Genomic DNA, 20,948 nt, shown 5'->3' on the forward strand with positions numbered 1-20,948 from the left:
TAGGGACATGACCATATTACTAGATTAAATGAAGACACACAATTATTTCAAGGGACAGTGGAAATCTCAAGCTTGATGAAAAAAAAAATACATCCAGACACTACAGCCTAGGCTGATGGGTAGAGAGTGAATCTCTTAAGTAAACAGGACTCTGAATTCTGCGGAGCATTAGGTGATGCAGAACTGCTCAAATGAAACTTGCCTAACAGTTCCACTCGAGACTTGACAAGTATCTCCACTAAACATCTGATTGTGTGTTAAGACTAGGTGTCAAAGCTCTTCCAGAAAAGCTTATTCAACTGTTTCTTTCTGAGGATTATGTAAATATTGGGAAAATTGTATTTTCAGCTCTATTGAAGAAGAGTTTGATCCAATAAGTTAAAGTTAATTATAAAGGGAGGGAGAATAGAAATTTGTAGAGTTACCTAAACAGGTAATAAAAGTGAATATTTAAAATTAATGCATATCATACTTTAAGTTTACCATAAAAGTGCCTCAAAACATTTATTACAACACTGTGATAAATAACATACAAACTTTCTCTTAAAATACCATGAGCAGGGAGCCAGCTTCCCAAATTCCTGTTAATGCCTATATCTTACTTTATTTAAATGATTTTGTAGAACCTGATAAATATAGTAAGCAGCCTATTAATAAACAGTTAATATTGCCATTAATTCCATTTGAAATTTCTATACATAGTAAACAAAAGGTTTAAGTGGAACAAATACTATAACATTTCCAAGTTTTTTTCCTTGATGGAAAAGAAGACATCTCTCATCACTATTGCAGCATCTACCATTTTCCAGGTATTGAAGTTCCACATTCATACCAATGGACATAGTTGATCTGTGTATGACCACCTATTTCTCCAAATTGGACTGGTTCTTGGCGAACTGCTCTATAATAGCCTAATAAATCAAATAGATAAATTTAGCACACTTTAATTTCATTATACACTTTGTTACTCTTTTGATAGTGGAGTATGTCATAGTACTGAATCAAATGTAGCACTTGTTAGTTAGCAATGTTTTACTTGAAAATGCCCTCAGGGTGTATTTTAAAATTTAGCCATGTAGTATGAAGGATTGATTGACCATGAAAAGATAGTTACTATACCCACACATTTGAACATTTTTTGTTAACATGTTCCTGTTGTAAATACTAAAGGGAGCTTCTTATTGTTCTACAAAAATCAATTTGCTTAACAAATCATGCCTGATAAAATTGTTTATTTAGCATTTGACATTTAAAATGAATTAAAAATACTTTTCATGAAATCTTTCTTCTCCCTTTGGTTTCTCCCTCCTCTCTCATATATACACATACATACACGCATGTACACATACTCTACTATCGATGCCTTAGTAGTGTACTATATTGGTTCTAACAAAAGCTAGTGAGTCATTTCAGTATAATTGGTCATGTAGGCACACTTCAATTCATACACAGATTTCGTTTTTGAAAAATCATGTATATTTTAAGAATTTAAAAGTACATTAGGGAAGGTTGCTCTTTAAAGAAACCCTTTGGAACCTCTTGTGATAATGTGAATATTCACTCTAATATATCTGATTCAGATTTTCTTAAAGTGAGATAACCATTTTTTATAGATAATTTTACTTGGTTCTGGTTGAGCCAAGATTTCAGTTGCTAAATTGTGGAAGGGTGGTATGGGACATGACTAAAAGGTCAACAAATTTTTTGTTGATAGAATTTTCCTTTAACGGTGTTCTGTACTTAATAAATATTTTGTTCAGTTGAATCTTGCCAAGGGACCTTATTTATCCCTATGAGCACAAGAAGTAATTTCACTAGCTCTACCTACCTTTACTCTATCTCATAGACTATTTGAACTGATAAGGATATTGGAGGGCATGTAATTAGTGTAGCCTATTCATTTTACAAATGATAAGGAATGTGTCAGATTGGTTCATGTTGATTTAAGTAACTAGGCCAAGATTAAAAAGAAAGCTAATGGACAGAGCCAGGCCTAGAAGTCCTATTTTTCCAGTTTAGTGCTTTTTCTGTCATGCATTTTATCTCTATACTGTGATGATGTACCTTGTGTATGTAAAACTATATATGTGTTGTGCATTTTTCATTCAGTTTTTAAACAGTTTTTTTTATTCACTATAACAAAACTTTTCGAGGACCATTAGACCATTTGAGATTCAATGAAATACCTTCTTTGATGGGCAGCTGATCAGAATTGAGTTGCTGTCCAGTCCGGCCATCTAAAAAGGAATCCACAAACTGACAATGGTCTTCTCCATGTCCTCTTTGATCTCCTATGTTGTAAAATTTTCCTGAATAGACAAAATTAAAAGGACATTGAAAAATATTTAATCCAGTATGGTTTATTGGACATATTGCTAATATATGAGTCTATTCGACTATTAACCCCCCCCCTCTCTCACACACACACACACACACACACACACACACACCCCTCACATTTTACAAAAATGCTTTTACAATACTTCCTGCAAAAGATTTATCAAACACTTGTTTGAAATTTGAGTCATAGGTTTAAATGACTTGTCCAGCATCGCAGAGCTAATGATATGTAACCAGTGCTCTGACCAGTGTTGTTTCCTGTCCCACTTCCTTTTTTTCATCTTTTCCAAGTTGCTGAGTTATTTTTTTTTTGTGGCTTTAACAACGTTTTGGACATTTAGATCCAACTACAATGAAAGTCTTATTATCTGGCATGTTGAAGGAATAGAGGGTCTTGCTTAGTTAGAAAGCCTAGCTAACTAGAAACTACTCTGTAGTAGTAGATTACTATGGGGATAATTATTTAATCCTTATAGAGGCAGGGAAATCACTAACCCTAACAAAAATTGGGATCACTTACATAGTAGAGGAGAGTTAGGTGACATAACCAAGAGTGGGCAAGTAGTAACTATTCTCAGCAAGACAACGATCTAAGACAATGCCAAAGGAATATTGATGAAACATATTATCCACCTCCAAAGAAAGAACTGATATTGATGGAACACAGACTGAAGCATGCTAGTTTTCACTTTCTTTTCTTTCTTTTATTCAAGTTTTCATTGTACATGTATAACCTATATCTGATTGCTTACCGCCTCATGGAGGGGAGGGAAGGAAGGATAAAAATTGGAATCCAAGACTATAAATAAAAATGTTTATTACTTAAAAAAAAAAGGAATGGGCAAGTAGGAAGAATGGACTAGGTGAGAAAGCAATTAGCTATAAGCTTGGACTTTTAATTCATTTGTTTATTTCCTTGGAACTGCTTTAGTTTCTACTTTTAATGGATGGAATGTTAATACCATTCCAAAAAAAATTCTTTTAAAGCTTGTTAATAGTGTGATACTAATGATATCAATCATGTTATACATTATAAATAAATAGCCTTTTTCAAGGTGTGTTTGGTAACTTTGCAGTTACATTTCAGTAGCTTACATCTTCTAAATTAAAGATTTGTATCAGAGGATATTAGCCTTTTCCAGTTGAGTAAATGGCAATAGTATTATATTTCACATGCATGTATATTATATATTTCAAGATAAAATTGTAATGGGTGGGACAAGGACATTCCCCCACATTAGTGGTCAACCCAAATGTTATTTTTTTACAGTTAATTTAATGTTTAATTTTCTTTTTACTGAACGTTTTTCTTAAAGATGACTATGGCAAAAATTATAATATAAATGCTACTATTTATTAGGTAAGAGACTATATTTGTGCCTATGAAATAATTCTTTTGTGTGTAGTTCCAGAAGGGAGAATCAAGGCCTTGATATGTAGTATCAAAAAATGCTTCAGTAATAGTTTAATTAAAGGTGCTATATTTTTATTTGCATAACTCCTACAATTACTTGCACTCCTTAGCAGAAAAGCCCAAGGTAAGTCATTCACAGCTAAGCATGGTATTAAGAGTAAAATGTCTGAAAACTAAAGAGCAAAGCTCAGAAAGGTGTGTTTTTTTGCCCTTACCTGTGAGAGAATCACTCAGGTAAATCTTGTATCGCAGAGAATTGCAGAGCTGCACACCCACAAATTTCTTATACCAAGTTCTCTTGACATACTGTTTGCCTTTGCATTCTGAATAAGAGTCTGACTTAAAGGGTATTTGAGTCCAGATGGCATCTCTCCCTGCTGCAGAAGAGAAATACAGAGGCTGAGTTTATTTTCAAAATGTCCAAGTTGTTCCTGGAGCATCACAGATTTGAAGTTTGTTTTCCAGTTTAGGTAAACATTTAGACTGGCAGAAACTCTCAAGAGCTCTAAGTGGGAGATGTTAAGACATGAATAAAGTTATGGTTCATGCCTTGTTTCCTTAAGGTAGTTTAAATAAAAGTCCCGATGTATGCTTACTCAGTGCAATATGCTTACCTGAAATTGGCTCACTCACTCTTGGATCAGCTGGGGAAAAATGGTAAACCATGAGTCAGTCAGTGAAATATAAATAATGCCCAACATTATAATCTAACATCACAGTAAAAAAGATGGATTCCACAGTTGCTACAAAGTACTGTTTATGAAATATCTTGCTCCAACTAAACACTGAATTAGATTTGCTTTTGGAAAGTTTTCTTAAGTGTTGAAGTTCATTTCTACCATCTCATAGCTTTTTCCCTATGGCATGTGGCTCAGCCATTCAATACCAGCTGTCATGCCCACTATAATATCTGCTAAATAGCTAAGATTGAACCCAAGTTTCTAACTTAGCCTAAAGAGCAGATACTACCAGTTACCAGCCTGTTAGGCTACACAGTTGGTGGGACAATTGTTCAAGGAATATTGATCACTAGTGAATATTAGTTGAATTGTTAATTTATTATTTATAAATATTAGTTGAATATTGTCCATTTATAGCTCTCTATCATCAAACTATATTATCAAGATCTATATGATCATGACAAAATAGTCACTTTTAAGTTTTAATAGGAGCTGTCAGGAAACTGACCAACTAATAAGATCTTCTGGGTGTCAATATTGGTCAGACCCCCAGTAACATTTTTCATAGTGCGTGAAGATTTTATTCCAGGTTTGACAGTGTACAAAGGATTATCCAGGCTATTTGAGCATAAACTCTTTCTTAATGTCACTTAGTCTGATGCAAAAGAATTTTCCTGAGTGGAAGAGGGATAAAGAAATGTACAAAAACTTACCTGAATTCATCTTTGTGCATCTGCTTCTCCCTATTGATAGTTTTAGTGCTTTGGCCAAAAAGCCTAATTCCTGATAACTGGTAGCTTACCCTGAATTCCCTCTGTTGGTTTTTGCATTAGACAAAAAAGCACTGACTACTGGACTAAATGACTAGGAATCATTGATATGATTACCTGATTCAGTGTTGAATGCCACAGTTTTGCTAGGTGGGCCTTCACCAAGAGGGTTTTTGGGTGTCACCTGGAATTCATAACTGAGTGAAGAGAAAAGGGAAAAGAAAGCTTATATTTCCTTGACTGTTAAGGAGTAATATTTACCTACTAATCTGTCTTCATTTGAAAATCACCAACGTGCTAAATATTATTGAAACCAGAACTACAGAATTTAGTGTGAGAAGGAATCTTAGAAATCACCTAGTCTTGCATAATCATTTGACTGATGCGGAAACTGAGGCCCAGCAAAATGAAGTGACTTGCCCAAAGTCAAACCACAAGTACTTAGCAGAGCCAAGACCTAAAGCCAGAGTCCAGTGCTCTTTTCATTACAATGCTGGTTTTCTAGAAGTTCTTTGAAAACAAGAAGCATGTTAGGTATTCTAAACAATGCTATGATGTTATTTTCATTTTACTATCCAAAACATTTCTTTGCTTAGCACTTGGTGGAATTGGCTGACCAACTCTAGACAAAACAAATCCTAAGTGTGGCCTGTAGGTTTTGTTTTTGTTTTTCATGTTGATCTAGAACTGTGATTTCATTTGTGGAGGGAACTCAGTACAGGAATCCCCTTTACCAATGGAGATCAACACTTCTGCGCAATCTATATAGTGGTATCTATAGGTAGTTTGGATACAGTGGCTTGTGTAAATGCAGGTGATGGAGTGTCCAATTTAGGGAATACCTTGTAGTCCAGTTTATCTAGAATACTGAATACATGAAGGGAATTAATATGAGATAAAGTATGCAGTTGTCAGATTGTGGAGGGCTTTAAAGATCAGCTGAAGATTTTAACTTAGATGCGATAAATAGGGAATCACTGGAAACTTGAGCAAATATCAGATGAAACAATAAATATAACACATTAAAATATTACTGATACAATTTCAATCATTACTTAAACAACTGCATATCAGTTGACTGTTGTGTATAAAGCCTATCCAATGTGGCTGTGGATAGGATATAGGAAAGAAAGGAATTATGGGATCGTAGATTAGAAAAGTTGGAAGGGACTTTAGAAGTTACCCAGTCCATCATCTCCCAGCAATATATCCCTGACAAATGGGCTTCTGGATAAGCCTAAGCATAGAAATAAGTGAATTCTGAAAGAGGACCAAGGGTCAAGGGCAGAGAGCTTTTGTTCATTTTCTGTTAACGTCTTTAAAATGTTCAGTTTTTCAGTTGCATCCATCTCTTCATGACACAATTTGGGGTTTTCTTGGCAGATACTGGAGTGACTTGCCATTTCCTTCTCCAGCTCATCTTACAGATGAGGAAACAGGCAAACAGGGTTAAGTGACTTGTGTAGGGTCACTCATCTAGTAAGTATCTGAGGCTGGATTTGAACTAAGGAAGATGAGTCTTCTGGACTCCAGGCCTGGTACTCTATTCACTGTGCCACCTAGTTGCTCCTTTATACTGTTAGAAGTAAGAAAATTATTATGATCTGCGGAGGGAGCTAAACAAAAAAAAAGTCCAAGAGAATTATTTCCCATTTCAGGGGAAAGGGGATCAGTTTTTGATTAGTAAAGATCTACATGCAAATCCAACTGCACATGGAATCTTAGTTACCATGGTGACAGGAACTTTGCTTCAGGGTACCAATTGTAGAGAAAAAAAGAGCACACTTTTACAGTCATTTGGTAGAAACAACTGAGTTTAGCACAGAGGTAAGAAAAATAATTAAATAGTAAGATATCAAACAGCAGAGTTCCTAACCACCTCCACCTGAGCTGAACCCCAGTTGAGATCCTCCCCTGGTCCATCCTTCTGCTTTTCTTCTCTCAATTTTGCCTCCAGTATTAGCTCCCAGGCTCGTTCTCTCAAAGGAAGAGGTCCATGGTCTTGCCTTGATTTCTCTGAATTATCCCTTAAACCTAATTATTTTTCAAGTTGATTTGCTGGCACCTAATGTGCTGCTTGTGCAAAGCACCAAAAATGTTAGTGACAGCTCTGCCCAAATGTTCCACTGATGTGATCTACTATCCATTGCTTGGCTTCTAAAAATTGTTCTTTTTAATCAACAACATGAATATTCTAGTATATGAGTAAGAACAAAAATGGATTGTATATGAAACTGAACTTTTGTTATATACCACCTATCTCCATAAATTATTTGTATATAAAAATATTCTTTCCCTTTTCCCCTCCCCACTAAATTAAAACCACAAAGAAACATAATATTCTTCTCAGATCTTATTTAAGCAATCATTGGCATGGACACAAGGAATTTTCTAAGGATTAAAGATTTGCTGAGCAGAGCTGACAGCTCCAAACAATCTCTGATCCATTATTGCTATGGTGAACTGAACATGGAAAAATAATAATCAAAGGCATATGGACTTTGATTCAAGTAGGAACAAACAGTTTCAGTTGGTATATTCTGGGCTGTGGCCGAAAGAGTAATAATTCAGCCAGGTCTGAGTGCTGGAATCATCTCTTGTGTTGCCTCCATTTTGCTATTATATTTGGCCTCTTTGCAGTTTTCTTGATGCATTTTTAAATGCTCATGAACTGATTAGATGTCTCTCATTAACTTAGGCAGAATGCTTGGCAAGTTGACGAAGGAAATTGGTCTGAACTCTGTCTATTTGGCAGTGCACCCAGAAGTGCCCAGGAAGTTGTAGGGGGTAAAAGGAAGGCTATGTATTTCTTCCTGATTAGATTACAAAACTAGACAGGCAGAAAGTTCTTGGGGTAGCAAATCAGAGGATCATAGATTTAGGGGACCTTAGAGATCAAAAGCCAACCCTATCATTGTACATATACAAAGACTTGGGCTCAGAAAGATGGAGATTTGATTAAGATCCTATAGTTAGTAAGTAGCGTTTCACTATTCTGACCTTCCCCTACTATCTAATTTATAGTTGCACATTCTCCTTCTCTTTACTCATTGTGTGATTTATATCTGAAGAGTCTCATTCTCTTCTTCAGTGGCCAATGATGCAGGCAGCCAGAGGGGAAGAGAGTGTATTTCCCAACTGGTTTTAAATAGTTCTAACTTCAATTAGGTCACAAGCACCTTGGGCCATGATGCTATCAGGTGGTACAGTGGATGGAGAAGTTTGTATATACATATGGGTATGTAAGTATATACATGAATGAATGAATTTAGTAAGTGCTTACTATGGGCAAAGCTTGTTCAGTCGTGTCCAACTCTTTGTGACCCCATTTCTTGGCAAAGATTCTAGAATGGGTTGCCATTTCCTTCTCCAGCTCATTTTACAGATGAAGAAACTGAGGCAAATAGAATTAAGTGATATTCCCAGGGTCACACAGCTGGTAAGTGTCTGAGGGCAGATTTGAACTCAGAAAGATGAGTTGTCTGACTTCAGGCCTAGCACTTTATCTGCTTTGTTACCTAGCTGCCCTGATGTGCAAAGCACCATGGAATAAAAATAGGAAAGTAAGCCAGTTCCTGCTCCCAATGAGCTCCCATTTTAATGGGATAAACAACACAGAAGATTTTAGCTACAAGTTAGTTACATGGAAGAAGCCCATGGTCCTAAAGGTGGAGCAGCAAACCATATGGTAATTCCTCTCTTTAATGACATTTCTATTAATAAAATGTTTCAGATGTAAAAAACCAAAAATATTGTATGTGCATATATACACACAATAAAAATTTGCATTGGGTTTGAATCCTCCCTTAGGCACTTGCGAGCTGTGTGACCCTGGGAAAATCATAGCCTCTCTGAGCTTCAGTTTCTTCATTTATAAAATGAATGGCCTATTAAAGTCAATGACCCCCCAAAAAAACCAAAACTCAATGACCTTCAAGGACCCTCCCAGCTCTGAATCTATGATGCCGTGATTTCCTCTCTAGGGGTCTTTCCCCAGGCTGGCCCCTCCCCTTTCTTGGAATACATTCCCTCTTCACCTTTGACTCTTAGAATCTCTAGTTTGCTTAAAAGTTCAATTATACCCCTTCCTCCCAAAGGATCCCTTTCCTTATGTCCCCAACCTCTGATGCCTTCTCACCTTTTTATGCTTTGTATATGTCTTCACACACATGTCATTTTCTCCTGATAGAATATCAAGGGCAGAGATGGTTTAACTTCTTTCTTTATTTCCCTCTCCTGCCCCAGAACTGGTTTACTTATTGGTTGAATGTTAAGAATAGCTAGCATTTATGGAGCACCTATAGTACCTTATGTATGTTATCGTATCTGATCCTCATTACAACTGTGTGAGGCAGGTGCTCTTATTAATCCCATTTGAGAGATGAAGAAATTTAAGCAGGAGGAAGCTAAGTGACTATTGGAGTCTGGAAGACTTGAGTTTAAATCCGAGCTCAGGCACTTATTAGCCGTGGGACCCTGGATAAGTTACTTTGCCTCTATCTGCCTCAGTTTCCTCATCTGTAGAATGAAGAAAATAATGGCACCTACTTTTCAGGGTTGTTGTGAGAGTCAAATGAGACAATACTTGTAAAGCTTTTAGCACAATTCCTAGCACATAATGGGCTCTATATAAATGCTTATTCATCCCCCCACCTCCTGTCTTCCCAGGGTCACTTAGTGTTTGAGGCAGGATGTGAACTCAGGTTCCCACACCCCAGTATCACCTTCCAAAGTATATTTTTTCCTATGGGTTTTATGAAGTATTTATGTTAGTGATTAGAATTTTACCTACCCAGCTAATTTTATCTATAAGGTTCTGTGTTTGAACAGTGGCTGGAGAGGTGGATTGTGCTTTTGCCAGAGACCAGGGTTAGGAAGGAAAAGAAGCATGCTAAGGGTCTAGTTAGATTCACTATAGAGGAAACTGAATATGAGCAAGGAGTGAAGGGGAAGTTAGTTGGGGAGGGGGGGAGGTAGGTAGGGAGGGGAGAGATGGTGTCTTTCTTCTTCCTACTTTAGATCCTATTCTGACACTGCCATTATTCATTCTAACCCCTTCCCTGCATACCTTTCAAGTAACAGAGAAGATTAAATGAGATAACATATGTGTGTGTATAACGCTTTGCAAAACTTGAAGACCGTATAAATTCTAGTTATTATTACTAATTATTTAATCAACATCACCTAGCTAATAATTAACATTAATAATTAATGACAAGGAAAAATAATAACATTCAATAGGATTGGGTCTAAGGAGCCACTGCCATATCCATAAGAAAAGTTTCTGACTTGTCCCTGGCTCCTTACAGGTATCTGCTTTTCTTTTCACTTATTGGATCTTATCAAAAGACTTAGAGCTGGTCACCTAATCCAATCCCTTCATTTTTACAAACAGAGAAACTGAGGTCCAGAGAGATGAAGTGACTCTGAATGGTCACACGAGTCAGCTCAATAAGATGTGGTTGTTGACAAGAGAGCAATGCCCTTGTCACAGTGGAGATAGGTCCATGTCTGAATGTGATGACTGTTATCAAGTACTATACAGGCTGACTGATGGGACGGGGGACTTCAGGTATGTTAAAACAAAGAAGTAATTAAATAAAGCAGGAAGTCAAAAGGTTCCATGTCCAAGGTCCTGGAGCTTCACATAATGGAAGTGCCCAACATGGCCAAATGACAGGAAAGGTAGACCAGGTTAATTCTGTTAGGGGGTAGTGATGATGATTAGATCTGTGATTTTATTGGCGGAGGGAAATCCAAGGTGAGGAAACTACTTCTATCAAAACAAGTTCACGCCTTCTCTTCAACTTATAGACTTGGTAAGTTTCCTAGAGAAGGGGTGTCACAAGTAGAAATTATATTGTGAGTAAACACTATAGATGGGGACAGCCATAGTCTCTCAAAAGAAAACAAGGTAAGGGGAAACTGACATGTTTTAGAATGTTAAAGTGATTTTGTCCTGAGAGTTATATCAACAGAACCATAAACCATATCTAAAAAGTTTCAAATTTAGCTTTAGAATCTGTCATTCTATTAACATGCTGTAGAATCAGAATTCCATAGAAAAACAGATTTTTTTTTTCCTTCTATACTTGGAACTTGTGGGAGGCTGGGTGTCAAAGAGGAAGAGGTAAGCCAGAAGTGTTTCTTCTCATTGCAGAAACCAGGGTTGGTTCAAAATTTAAGAAGGCAGTGATAGTCTATGATAAGATACTTTGATGTCTGGGTGCCTTAAGCCAGAATCTAACAATTCCTTCTTTATTCTCTTTTATTCAAGGCTTTTACCTTCTGGCTGCCTTTCTCATTCTTTCCTTTTAACAACTCCCTTATCATCCTCCTTTATGTTAACTGGTTATAAAATGGTGTAATGATTGGAATGACGCCACCTACTGGAGACTTGCTGTGGGAAAGCTCCACCATGAGGAAAATGCCTCAGAGGCATTGTGGCTTTTCCTTGGCGTCAGGAAATGACGTTTGCTCATGGGTGCTGTCTATCAAGGCTACCAGCCAATCAACTTGAGGAGCCTCCTATTTTCTGGGAGGAGACAGGAAGGAGGAGAGGGAGCCTGCGCGGAGAGCTCTTGGTTTTTGGGTTCCTGACTTGGTGGTGGCGGCGGCAGAGGACTTCACAGGAAATTTGAGGAAAGATAGGAATGCCAGGCTGTTGGAATTCTGTTCTCAATCTTTTTCTTTCTATTTTCCAACAAACCCTTAAAAACCTAAACTCGTTTTATCAGTGATTTTAGTCAGTTTCCCCCAAAACTGGGGGAACATATTAGAATCCACATTTAGAATCTTAAATTACACAATGGAACTGAAATATATATATATATATATATATATATATATATATATATATATATATATATATATATATATATATATATATATGGTATTTTCTTCCACTTCTTGAATATAATTCTTTATTTCCTGTTTTTTAAAGTTTTTAAATGAGTGGGTAGAATATCTTTATATTTTATATTTTTCTTTAATCCCACAAATTTAAATATACTTTTTATTTATGTGGGACCTTTGAAGAATGTCTTTCCCCTTCTCCCTTCCCCATTCTCAGTTGCCCTAAAGAGAAAAAAAATCTTTTTCCAATCTTTCATGTAGGATTTTCTGAGTACATGAGAGAAATTCACCAAGGTTGAGAAAGATAATGGCAGGAGGGAGGGAGAGATGGAATAAGCATTTATATATCATGTTTACTATGTGCCAGGCACTGTAATAAGCCCTTTATAACAAATATTAACTCATCTGATCCCCATGACAACCCTGTAAGGTAGATGTTGTTATTATCCCCATTTTACAGCTGTGGAAACTGAGGCAAACAGGTTGGATGACTTGGCTAGGGTCACATTACCGGTAAGTGTGTGAGTTGAGGCCTTGCTGATTCTGGGCCCAAAGCTCTAATCCACTGTGCTAGCAGTTGCCTTAATAATAATAGATTGGAATAGTAAGAGTCATTCCAAGGTATTGATAGAAAACCAGCCAATTAATATGGATTAATACATCCATAGATGGTTCCAATTACAGGGACAGGGACATGACCTGTGAGTTCACTGACATAGGGAGCTCCCCAATAAGTAAATTCCCCCTATAAATATAGGTGGGCACCTTCTCTGTAACTAATAAAGAGTTGTATAGCTTTAAAGATTGAGAGACCAAGTGACTTGATTAGGGTCACAAAGCAAATATATATCAGAAGTCTAACTTGAACCAGGTCACCCTGGCTTTGACAGCGGCTCTCTATCCATTACTCCATGCTCACTGTTTCACCTGTATGATTCCAGTGAGCATTTCTTGAACACTTAGGATGGGAAAACAGGGGTGCCTTCAGTTTCCTCTGTTCAGACAGGTACTTGGTGTTAGAAACTGAAATACTCACAGTGCATCCAAGATCACTGTTCTTTGCTCCCATTTTGCTACCACCTCATTCCCTACCTCCACCACTGTCTTTTTCACCCGTTCTCCTTTCACAAGTGTTTTTGTTCCATATGAGAGGATTTCTAGCAATGGCTCTGCTAGGGTTTCAATCATTGGATCATCATTCCAGAGCAGAAAAGGATCTACTGAAGTTGGGGTAAGAAGAGAAGAGAAACAAATGTGGAAGCCCATGAACTTTAATCAGTTCCCAGTTAGGAACATGGGAACAGAATGCTGCTCTGTAGAAAGGCTTAACTAGAGAACTGCGCACCTTCCTTTTCCCCTTAAGGACTCATAAATTTCAACTATATAACAGTGTGAAAGAAGAAGTTCTCTTTATGGTCTAATGAAATTTCATACTGACGAAATGTTACTAATAGTGAATAATGAACTTGACTTCTTTCCCCTTTTTTTAAACCAGGCAGGAATTAGCCTGTTACTGGTAGTACCTATAAGGAAAACCTAAGATCCTTTGGCATTTTTCCCCGCCTCCAGTTCTGTGTAAAGCACAATAAAAGGAATATTGAAAAAGCTAATGAAGAATCTTAGACCAGAACTTCACAAAGAAATGATGAAAAGCCCATAATGGTTATTCCACATGCCTGTCTCTTTTAGCCAGATTCAGAATTCACAAGAAGTCTCTTTTTCACCTTGTGCTTGGTGCCAAAAGATATTTAATGTACCATTGTAAACAACAGCTTGAAGCTACCTTTGTCTTTGACCTCTAAAAGAGACACTATATGTTTTAGAAAAAATTTGTCCTTCCAAATCCACCAAACCCACAGAGGACAATAGAAGTACTTGTGTAGATTAAGAAAACTTGATTTATCTTAATTACTGTACTGGGTACTTTTTCCAAAGGAAATTGCTACACCACATGGAATTCTGGCACACACATTGAATTCCTATTTTTTCCAGTCGTACAAAGAAGAGAAATATGGGATCACAAAGAGAGAATGGTAGACTTAAATAGCTTTCCAGTACACAGAGATTTTTGTGTGTCCAGACATCCTGGCAAGCCAGTTCATCAAGGAAATTTGGGTTGATCAAATGCTGTTGCTAAAGTTTGTGCTCATGGCACCTTTGTGATTTGGACAAGATTTATTTGGTATGAATTGGTATGACTCAGGCACACTGGAAAATCATAGAAATGGTACTACATAGCAGGACTGGGGTGCGATTCAGAAAACCTGGGTTTTGTTCTTGTTCTAGTCCTTTCTTTTTTTCCCCTATAAGTCAAGTTTCACAACTCCAACTGTCCTTTTAGACTTTCGAGAATGTCAGAGCTGGAAGCTATCTTATACATTTTCTATCTAGTCCAAAGCCTTCATTTTTTACAGACAAAGAAACTGAGACTGAGAGATGTTAAGTGATTTACCCAAGGTCATTTAACCCAGATATCTGTATTTCCATTTTAATACACTGTATCCCATTCAATTAAAATAACCATATATACATATGAAGTGCCTGTAATGTACAAGGTATTATATTAGCCACTGGGGATATAAAGATGAAAAAAAAAAGACCTGTCTTTATCCTCAAGGAACTTACAGCCTAGTAGAAGTTGCAAGGACATAGAGGAAAGATGTGTACAACAGATAAAGAGCCAAAGTATGAAAAAAAGAAAAGAAAAACCTGAACCCTTCTTTTAGACAGTCACATTCTACTAGGACTAAATCTTCTTCTCCTAAATTCATTGTCGTAGAGCTGTAAGTAGGCAGCTAGGTGGCACAGTGGATAGAGTGCCTGGGCTGGAGTCAGAAAGACTCATCTTCCTGAGTTCAAGTCTGGCTTTAGGCACTTATTAGTTGTGTAACCCCAGGCAAGTTACTTAACCCTGTTTACCTCAGTTTCTCATCTGTAAGATGATCTGGAGAAGGAAATGGCAAAGCACTCCAGTATCTTTGCCAAGAAAACCCCAAATGGGGTCATGAAGAGTTGGACGTGACTGAATTGACTGAACAACAAGAACAAGAATTGAGAGCTGATCCCTGCATATTTCAGGCATGAGGTAGATCGAGATGAAGGAAGAGCAGATTTAGGGGCAAATGAAAGTTCAATTTTGAAATACTAAATTTGAGGTGCTGGGGAACATGTAGGTGAAGGTGTCATGTAGAGCAGCTAGAACTGTCAGACTGGAGCTTCTAAAAGAGATTGGAATTAGATATGGATTTGGAAGTCATCTGCACAGATATGATTAAATGAAGATAAGAGAGTGACTGCAATGAAAGAAAGGGAAGGGGTGAGGGGGTAAGGGAGGGCGGGAAGAAGAGCAAGAGGGAGAGAGAAAAGGGCCATGGACAGAGATTTGGGGAGATATTCAAGCTTAGAGGGTTGAAAGAGATGAATCAGGACAGAGGCCCCGATGAGCAGGAAGATGGGTTAGAAAGAGAACCAGGAGAAAACATTGTCACTGAAGCTAAGGGAAGGCAGTTCATGCAGAAGGAGGGAGGGAATGGTCAATAGTTAGCAGAAAAGTCAAGGAGAATGAGCATTAAGGCTGACTGGATGGGGCAGCTAGGTGGCGCAGTGGATAGAGCACTGGCACACTTAACTAGCTGTATGATCTTGGGCAAGTCACTTAACCCCAACTGCCTCACCAAAAAAAAAAAAAAAAAGACTGACTGGTTGGAGCACCTAGGTGGCGCAGTGGATAAAGCACTGGCCCTGGATTCAGGAGGACCTGAGTTCAAATCCGGCCTCAGACACTTGACACTTACTAGCTGTGTGACCCTGGGCAAGTCACTTAACACTCATTGCCCCAGCAAAAAAAAAAAAAAAAAATGACTGACTAGTTTGGCAATGGTAATTCTAGTCATTGGTGACTCTATGGAGAGCAGTACAGGGCTGAGGAATAGATGAATGAAAGTGGAGGCAGTGAATATAGTTGACTTTTTCTAGAATTTTGGAAGGGAAGGGTGTGCATGTGTGTGTGTGTGTGGGGGGGTGGGTTTAGGCTCCTGGTAAGTCTTACAGGTGCCAAGCTCTCTATGTAAACTTCAAGATGAAGCACTGAAATCCTCTCTTGAGCAATAATTTTCAAAGGGGGGGGGCTGTGATAAATGATTGTGACAGAGCTGATATTACATGTATATAGAGAAGGCAGCAGGCATCATGAATAGGGTCCAAGATCACTAGTAGTAGCATTCATCTAAGGGATAGGAACTGAGCTAGGGTCATTGGTATAGGGGACACTCTCTACTAATGAAGGCCTTCACTCTCTCCCAATTTTATAATATTGGAGAAAAATCACACAGAAAATAAGAAAAGTTGAGTTCAAATTCTGGCCCATTTCTGAACCTAATGACCTAACACAAATTACTCATACTCCCGGGACATCATTTATTGTTGTCATTTTTTAGTTGTGTTCAACACTTCATGACCCCGTTTGGGGTTTTCTTGGCAAAGATAATGGAATGGTTTGCCATTTCCTCTCTAGTTCACTTTACAGATGTGGAAACTGAGGCAAACAGGGTTAAATGACTTGCCCAGGGTCACACAGCTAGTAAGTGTCTGAGGCCATATTTAAATCCAAATTTTCCTGACTCCAGGCCTAACCTGGACATCACAGAAGGATAGAATTAGAGGAGACCTTGAAGATAGTCTGATCTAACCATGTGACTTGGTTAAGTAACAAAGCTAGTAAGCGATAGACCTAGCACTGAAACTAGTTTTCTTGATTGAGAAGTTGATGTTCCTAATATCACCCTGCCAGTTTCCTCACGTGTAAAACAAGAGGCTTGTTTAGACTAACACTAGATAACATAAAAAACCCCCTTCTGGCTCCAATAGTTCATGATTCTGTAATTTGATTCTCTAATTCTATCTTCAAATTCTGTTTGATTTCAGGAACCCAGCTGTGGTACTCTCTTCCTTCCTCCCTCTGGAAGAAGTCATACTTTAAGCTGTTATCAGTTAGCTGTTAGGTTTGCTAGGAAGAGAGCAGACAATTCTGAGTACCTGAAAGAGGGAGGAGGAGGAGGAGGAGGAGGAGGAGGAGGAGGAGGAGGAGGAGGAGGAAAGGACAGACCCCTCTCCCCTCTTGATGTGGGAACTTCACAATTTTACTTCGGACCCTGATCTTCTAATTTGCTTATTTCTTTGGCTGCATGTATATCAAGTGACAGTCACATGGACTTAGTTCTGCAGAATTATGAAAACAGAGACTGGAGGAATAAGGAAATCAAATTCTTTGCCAGAATCAGCAGTTTTTTGCTTGCTTAGTCACACAACTTCTAAACATCTAATGCAGAAGATCCTAGAACTAATTAGGAACCCAAATAAAAAAGTGCTTCAGAGGGAGAGAATAACTGGAAAGTCATAAATTTGTATTTTTGTAATATAGTGGAAAGAGAACTGGAATAAAAAAATCATGTTTGAGTCCTGGCCCTGTTAACTACTTGCTATGTTATCTCAGGCAAGTCACACTCTTGAACCTCAGTTTACTCATATCTAAAGAGGGTATATTAATGGGTACATTATTCATCACATAGGGACCAAACTGAAAAAATATATAAGGTATTTTATGATCAGAAAACACTAAGTAGCTATTAATATATCTATGTTTCTTTTATCTTCATCAGTGAAGATTACACTTGGTCAAGGGCTGCAAATAGATGATTAATTGGGACAAGATGTGAGTGGTAGGAGGAAATTGGGCTATATTTTCATTGGGAAATTGCTGCTTTCAGTGATTCCAAGGTGTTTGCGACTGCAAAGGGCCATTTCTTTAATTCCAGTATTTTCCTAGGGACGTTATGCAGTTGTAAATCTTGGAACATCATTCTCTTCATTGGAGGCAGTGGAGTAGTAAGTCCTGGACTTGGAGTTAGGGAGAGCTGGATTTAGATCCTTTCTCTGATGCTTACTACCTATGTGATCATAGGCCAGTCATTTAATCTCTCTGAACTTCAGTTCCCTCATCTACAAATTCTTCCTATTCCTCCTCCTCCTCTACTATTACTGTCGTTGTTGTTGTTGATGATGATGCTACTGCTGCCACAAAGAAAGTAAGGAGCTTCATTAGTTGAGGAAATTTCCTTACTAAGAAGTTCTCTATATCAATCATGAGTCCAGTTTCTCTCCCTATCTCTAAAATAAAGATAGAAATACCTATAGAACTTATTTCATTGGCTTATTGTGAAGATTAAGTGAGATAATATATATACAGCATGATATAAATCTTATTTATATAATTTAAAACTTAATTTATAAAACTACATTATATAAATGTCATCTCTAAGAACTATTATCTCAGAAAAGTTAAAATAAATAATCCAGTGGGAAATGAAAATATGAATAGTGGGTGTTAAGACATTGTAACATGTTCCTGATAACTTTTGTCCAGGGAGTGACATAAAAGACCTTATTGAGAATGTTTGTAACTGGTAAAGGAGATGGGTCACTCATGAGAAAAGAAGTTGATACAGCAGAATGGAAGCCTGAAAGGTCCATTGACATAGAGAGGAAATCAGAAGAGAACCTTCCAATATACTGGAAAGATTCTCTTTGAAGAGCTTATGGAAAGATGTCAACAAGAATGGCACAAGATGAGAAAGGGTCTAGTGGTTCTGATATGTATTAGAAGGAGAACGGACACATATGAAATCAGAGAGCCAAGAAACATCTTTTAAAGCCCTCAAGGATGAACAAAAATTATACAATAAAATAGGCGATTGAGAAGCTAAAGGAAAAAAGAAATCAGATGGTGAGAAAGCAAAGGGAGAGTGTGGCCTGTTTCCACTTTGTTTCAAGAATGGGCCAAGTAGAGCAGTCATCATTTCTTGCCAGCAGGAGGCGCTAGCTCCAGGGAATCTACTTAAACTTCTCAAGTGCGTGCTAAAGAGTTCTCATAGTTCCTGTTACCTGATGCTAATAGATTTAGTCGGTGACTGATGTTAGTTTTCACATCTTAATAAAATTAGCAAGAAACCCAGGACCCTGACATGCCCCTCTCATGTGGAACGTGTTCTGCAGATCAGGGCCCAGGGAACATAGAACCAATCTCTCAGGAGCTGCTATAAACAGGTTTTGTAGTGGGGACTTCCAGACCCCTGAAGGGGAATTCTGACTGCAATAATTCAAAATCTGCCTGTTTTAAAAATCAAATGTTATGTTCCAAATTTTTTCAACGTGTTGAAATTTGACTGAAGCCATTCTTTCAAACTAATAAAAACCATCTGGTGGTTGCATACTGTACATACCTCACCTTTATTTTATAGGTTTTTTTTTTATTATGCTCACTCTTGATTTATAGTTGGGGCATGATAGAAATAAATCCTGTTTGGGATAACCTGGAAAAAAGAATGGCTGGTATACTAACTATTATCCATATTCTCAATGAAATAACTAAACAAGGTTTTTGTTGTTGTTCAGTCACGTTCGACTCTCGTCACCCCATTTGGGTTTTTTTTTTTTTGGCAAAGATTCTGGGGTGGTTTGCTATTTCCTTCGCCAGCTCATTTTACAGATGAGGAAACTGAGGCAAACAGGATTAAATGATTTACCCTGGGTCATACAGCTAGTGTCTGAGGCCAGATTTGAACTCAGAAAGATGAGTCTTCCTGACTCCAGGCCTGGCACTTTGTCCACTGCCCCTTTAAACAAACATACATTTGGTTATTTAGGAATGTTTCACCATAGATAGTTATTCCTAGAAGGTCAAACTAGGACCATTGTGGACGATACATGATATCTGATCTCAGTTCAACATAAGGAAAGACTTCCTAGTAACTGACGTGGACAGGTTTCGGAGATAATAATGATAGACATTTATATAGCATTGAAGGTTTGCAAAAGGGATTAATCTTATGTGATCTTTACAACAAACTTTTGAAGTCGGTACTAGGAATGTTATTGCTCCTGTTTTACATGTAAAAAAACTGAATCTCAGAGGGATTCATGCAAGTAACTAAGAGTTTGGAGGCAGATTTGGACCCCAGCCTTCTCTGATTTCTCATTTGAGGCTGGGAGAGGGGGTTTTCTCACCAGAGTTCCCTATGCCAATGATGTCACAGATCCAGTCCTCACTCCTATCGCAAATCAGAATAACATAGGATGAGGAGGTTGTGAGCTTCACCAAAAGAGCAAGTACTCATCATGAGGACATCATGCATGCATCTGTGGAAATGCTAATGTAAATTATACAAGCACAGGCAATCTGACTTAGCAGCTACCCACATAGATAAAGGACCCAAGTTTTTATTTCCCCAATATTGGAGCTTCAGAGACAATATCATACGCTTGAATTGGAGGTAGGAAACCTGACATCAAACTAAGGCTTATTGATTTATTCCTTTCTGTTAATGGGCAAAACATTTGACTTCTCTGGGCCCCAGTTTTCTCATTTGTAAAACTAAGGTTTTTACGACCTCAGAATCCTAAACCCTTTGATGCCACTGGCATGAAAAAAAGCCCGAATTAGAATTGATGCTGAATTTGTTCATTAAAATGTTATAAATTATAGTTCAGATGACAGCTCAAAATTGTTCTGTAGCAAGTTCTGGGGACCCAACCACCATTTAGAACCTTGTTTTACTGAAAATGCATTTCAGGTTTCAAACACAACTCCCCAAAGAATTTTCCAATCAGAACCTGTTTCTAAATAACTGCCAATATAATTATCTCTCTTTGACCATTTGGTTGGATGGCATTATACATAAGATTTTACAACTCTAAACTTAAAAAATAATCTTTAAGAAACAGCATATATAAAATGATATTTTCATGAAGCAAAGGGAAACAAAGTTTTCCTAATTTAGTATCATCTGGCAGATGATATTACTGAGCCTGGGTATCTTTTGTCTTGACTAAATA

General features: G+C 37.6%; 1 protein-coding gene across 1 annotated transcript in view; it reads right to left on the minus strand.

Annotated features, from left to right (window-relative positions):
- Nucleotides 1-389: 389 nt before the first annotated feature.
- The window catches only part of LOC122747036 (ABI family member 3 binding protein), a 313,537-nt gene continuing 292,978 nt past the window's right edge, over nt 390-20,948 (minus strand). Inside the window, 5 exon segments of the mRNA XM_043993253.1 lie at nt 390-911; nt 2,187-2,309; nt 3,970-4,131; nt 4,369-4,398; nt 5,322-5,401. Coding sequence (XP_043849188.1) covers nt 796-911; nt 2,187-2,309; nt 3,970-4,131; nt 4,369-4,398; nt 5,322-5,401 — 511 coding nt within the window. The 3' untranslated portion in view covers nt 390-795.

Source organism: Dromiciops gliroides, chromosome 3 (genome assembly GCF_019393635.1).
Source record: "Dromiciops gliroides isolate mDroGli1 chromosome 3, mDroGli1.pri, whole genome shotgun sequence".
In the NCBI taxonomy this organism is placed as follows: domain Eukaryota; kingdom Metazoa; phylum Chordata; class Mammalia; order Microbiotheria; family Microbiotheriidae; genus Dromiciops; species Dromiciops gliroides.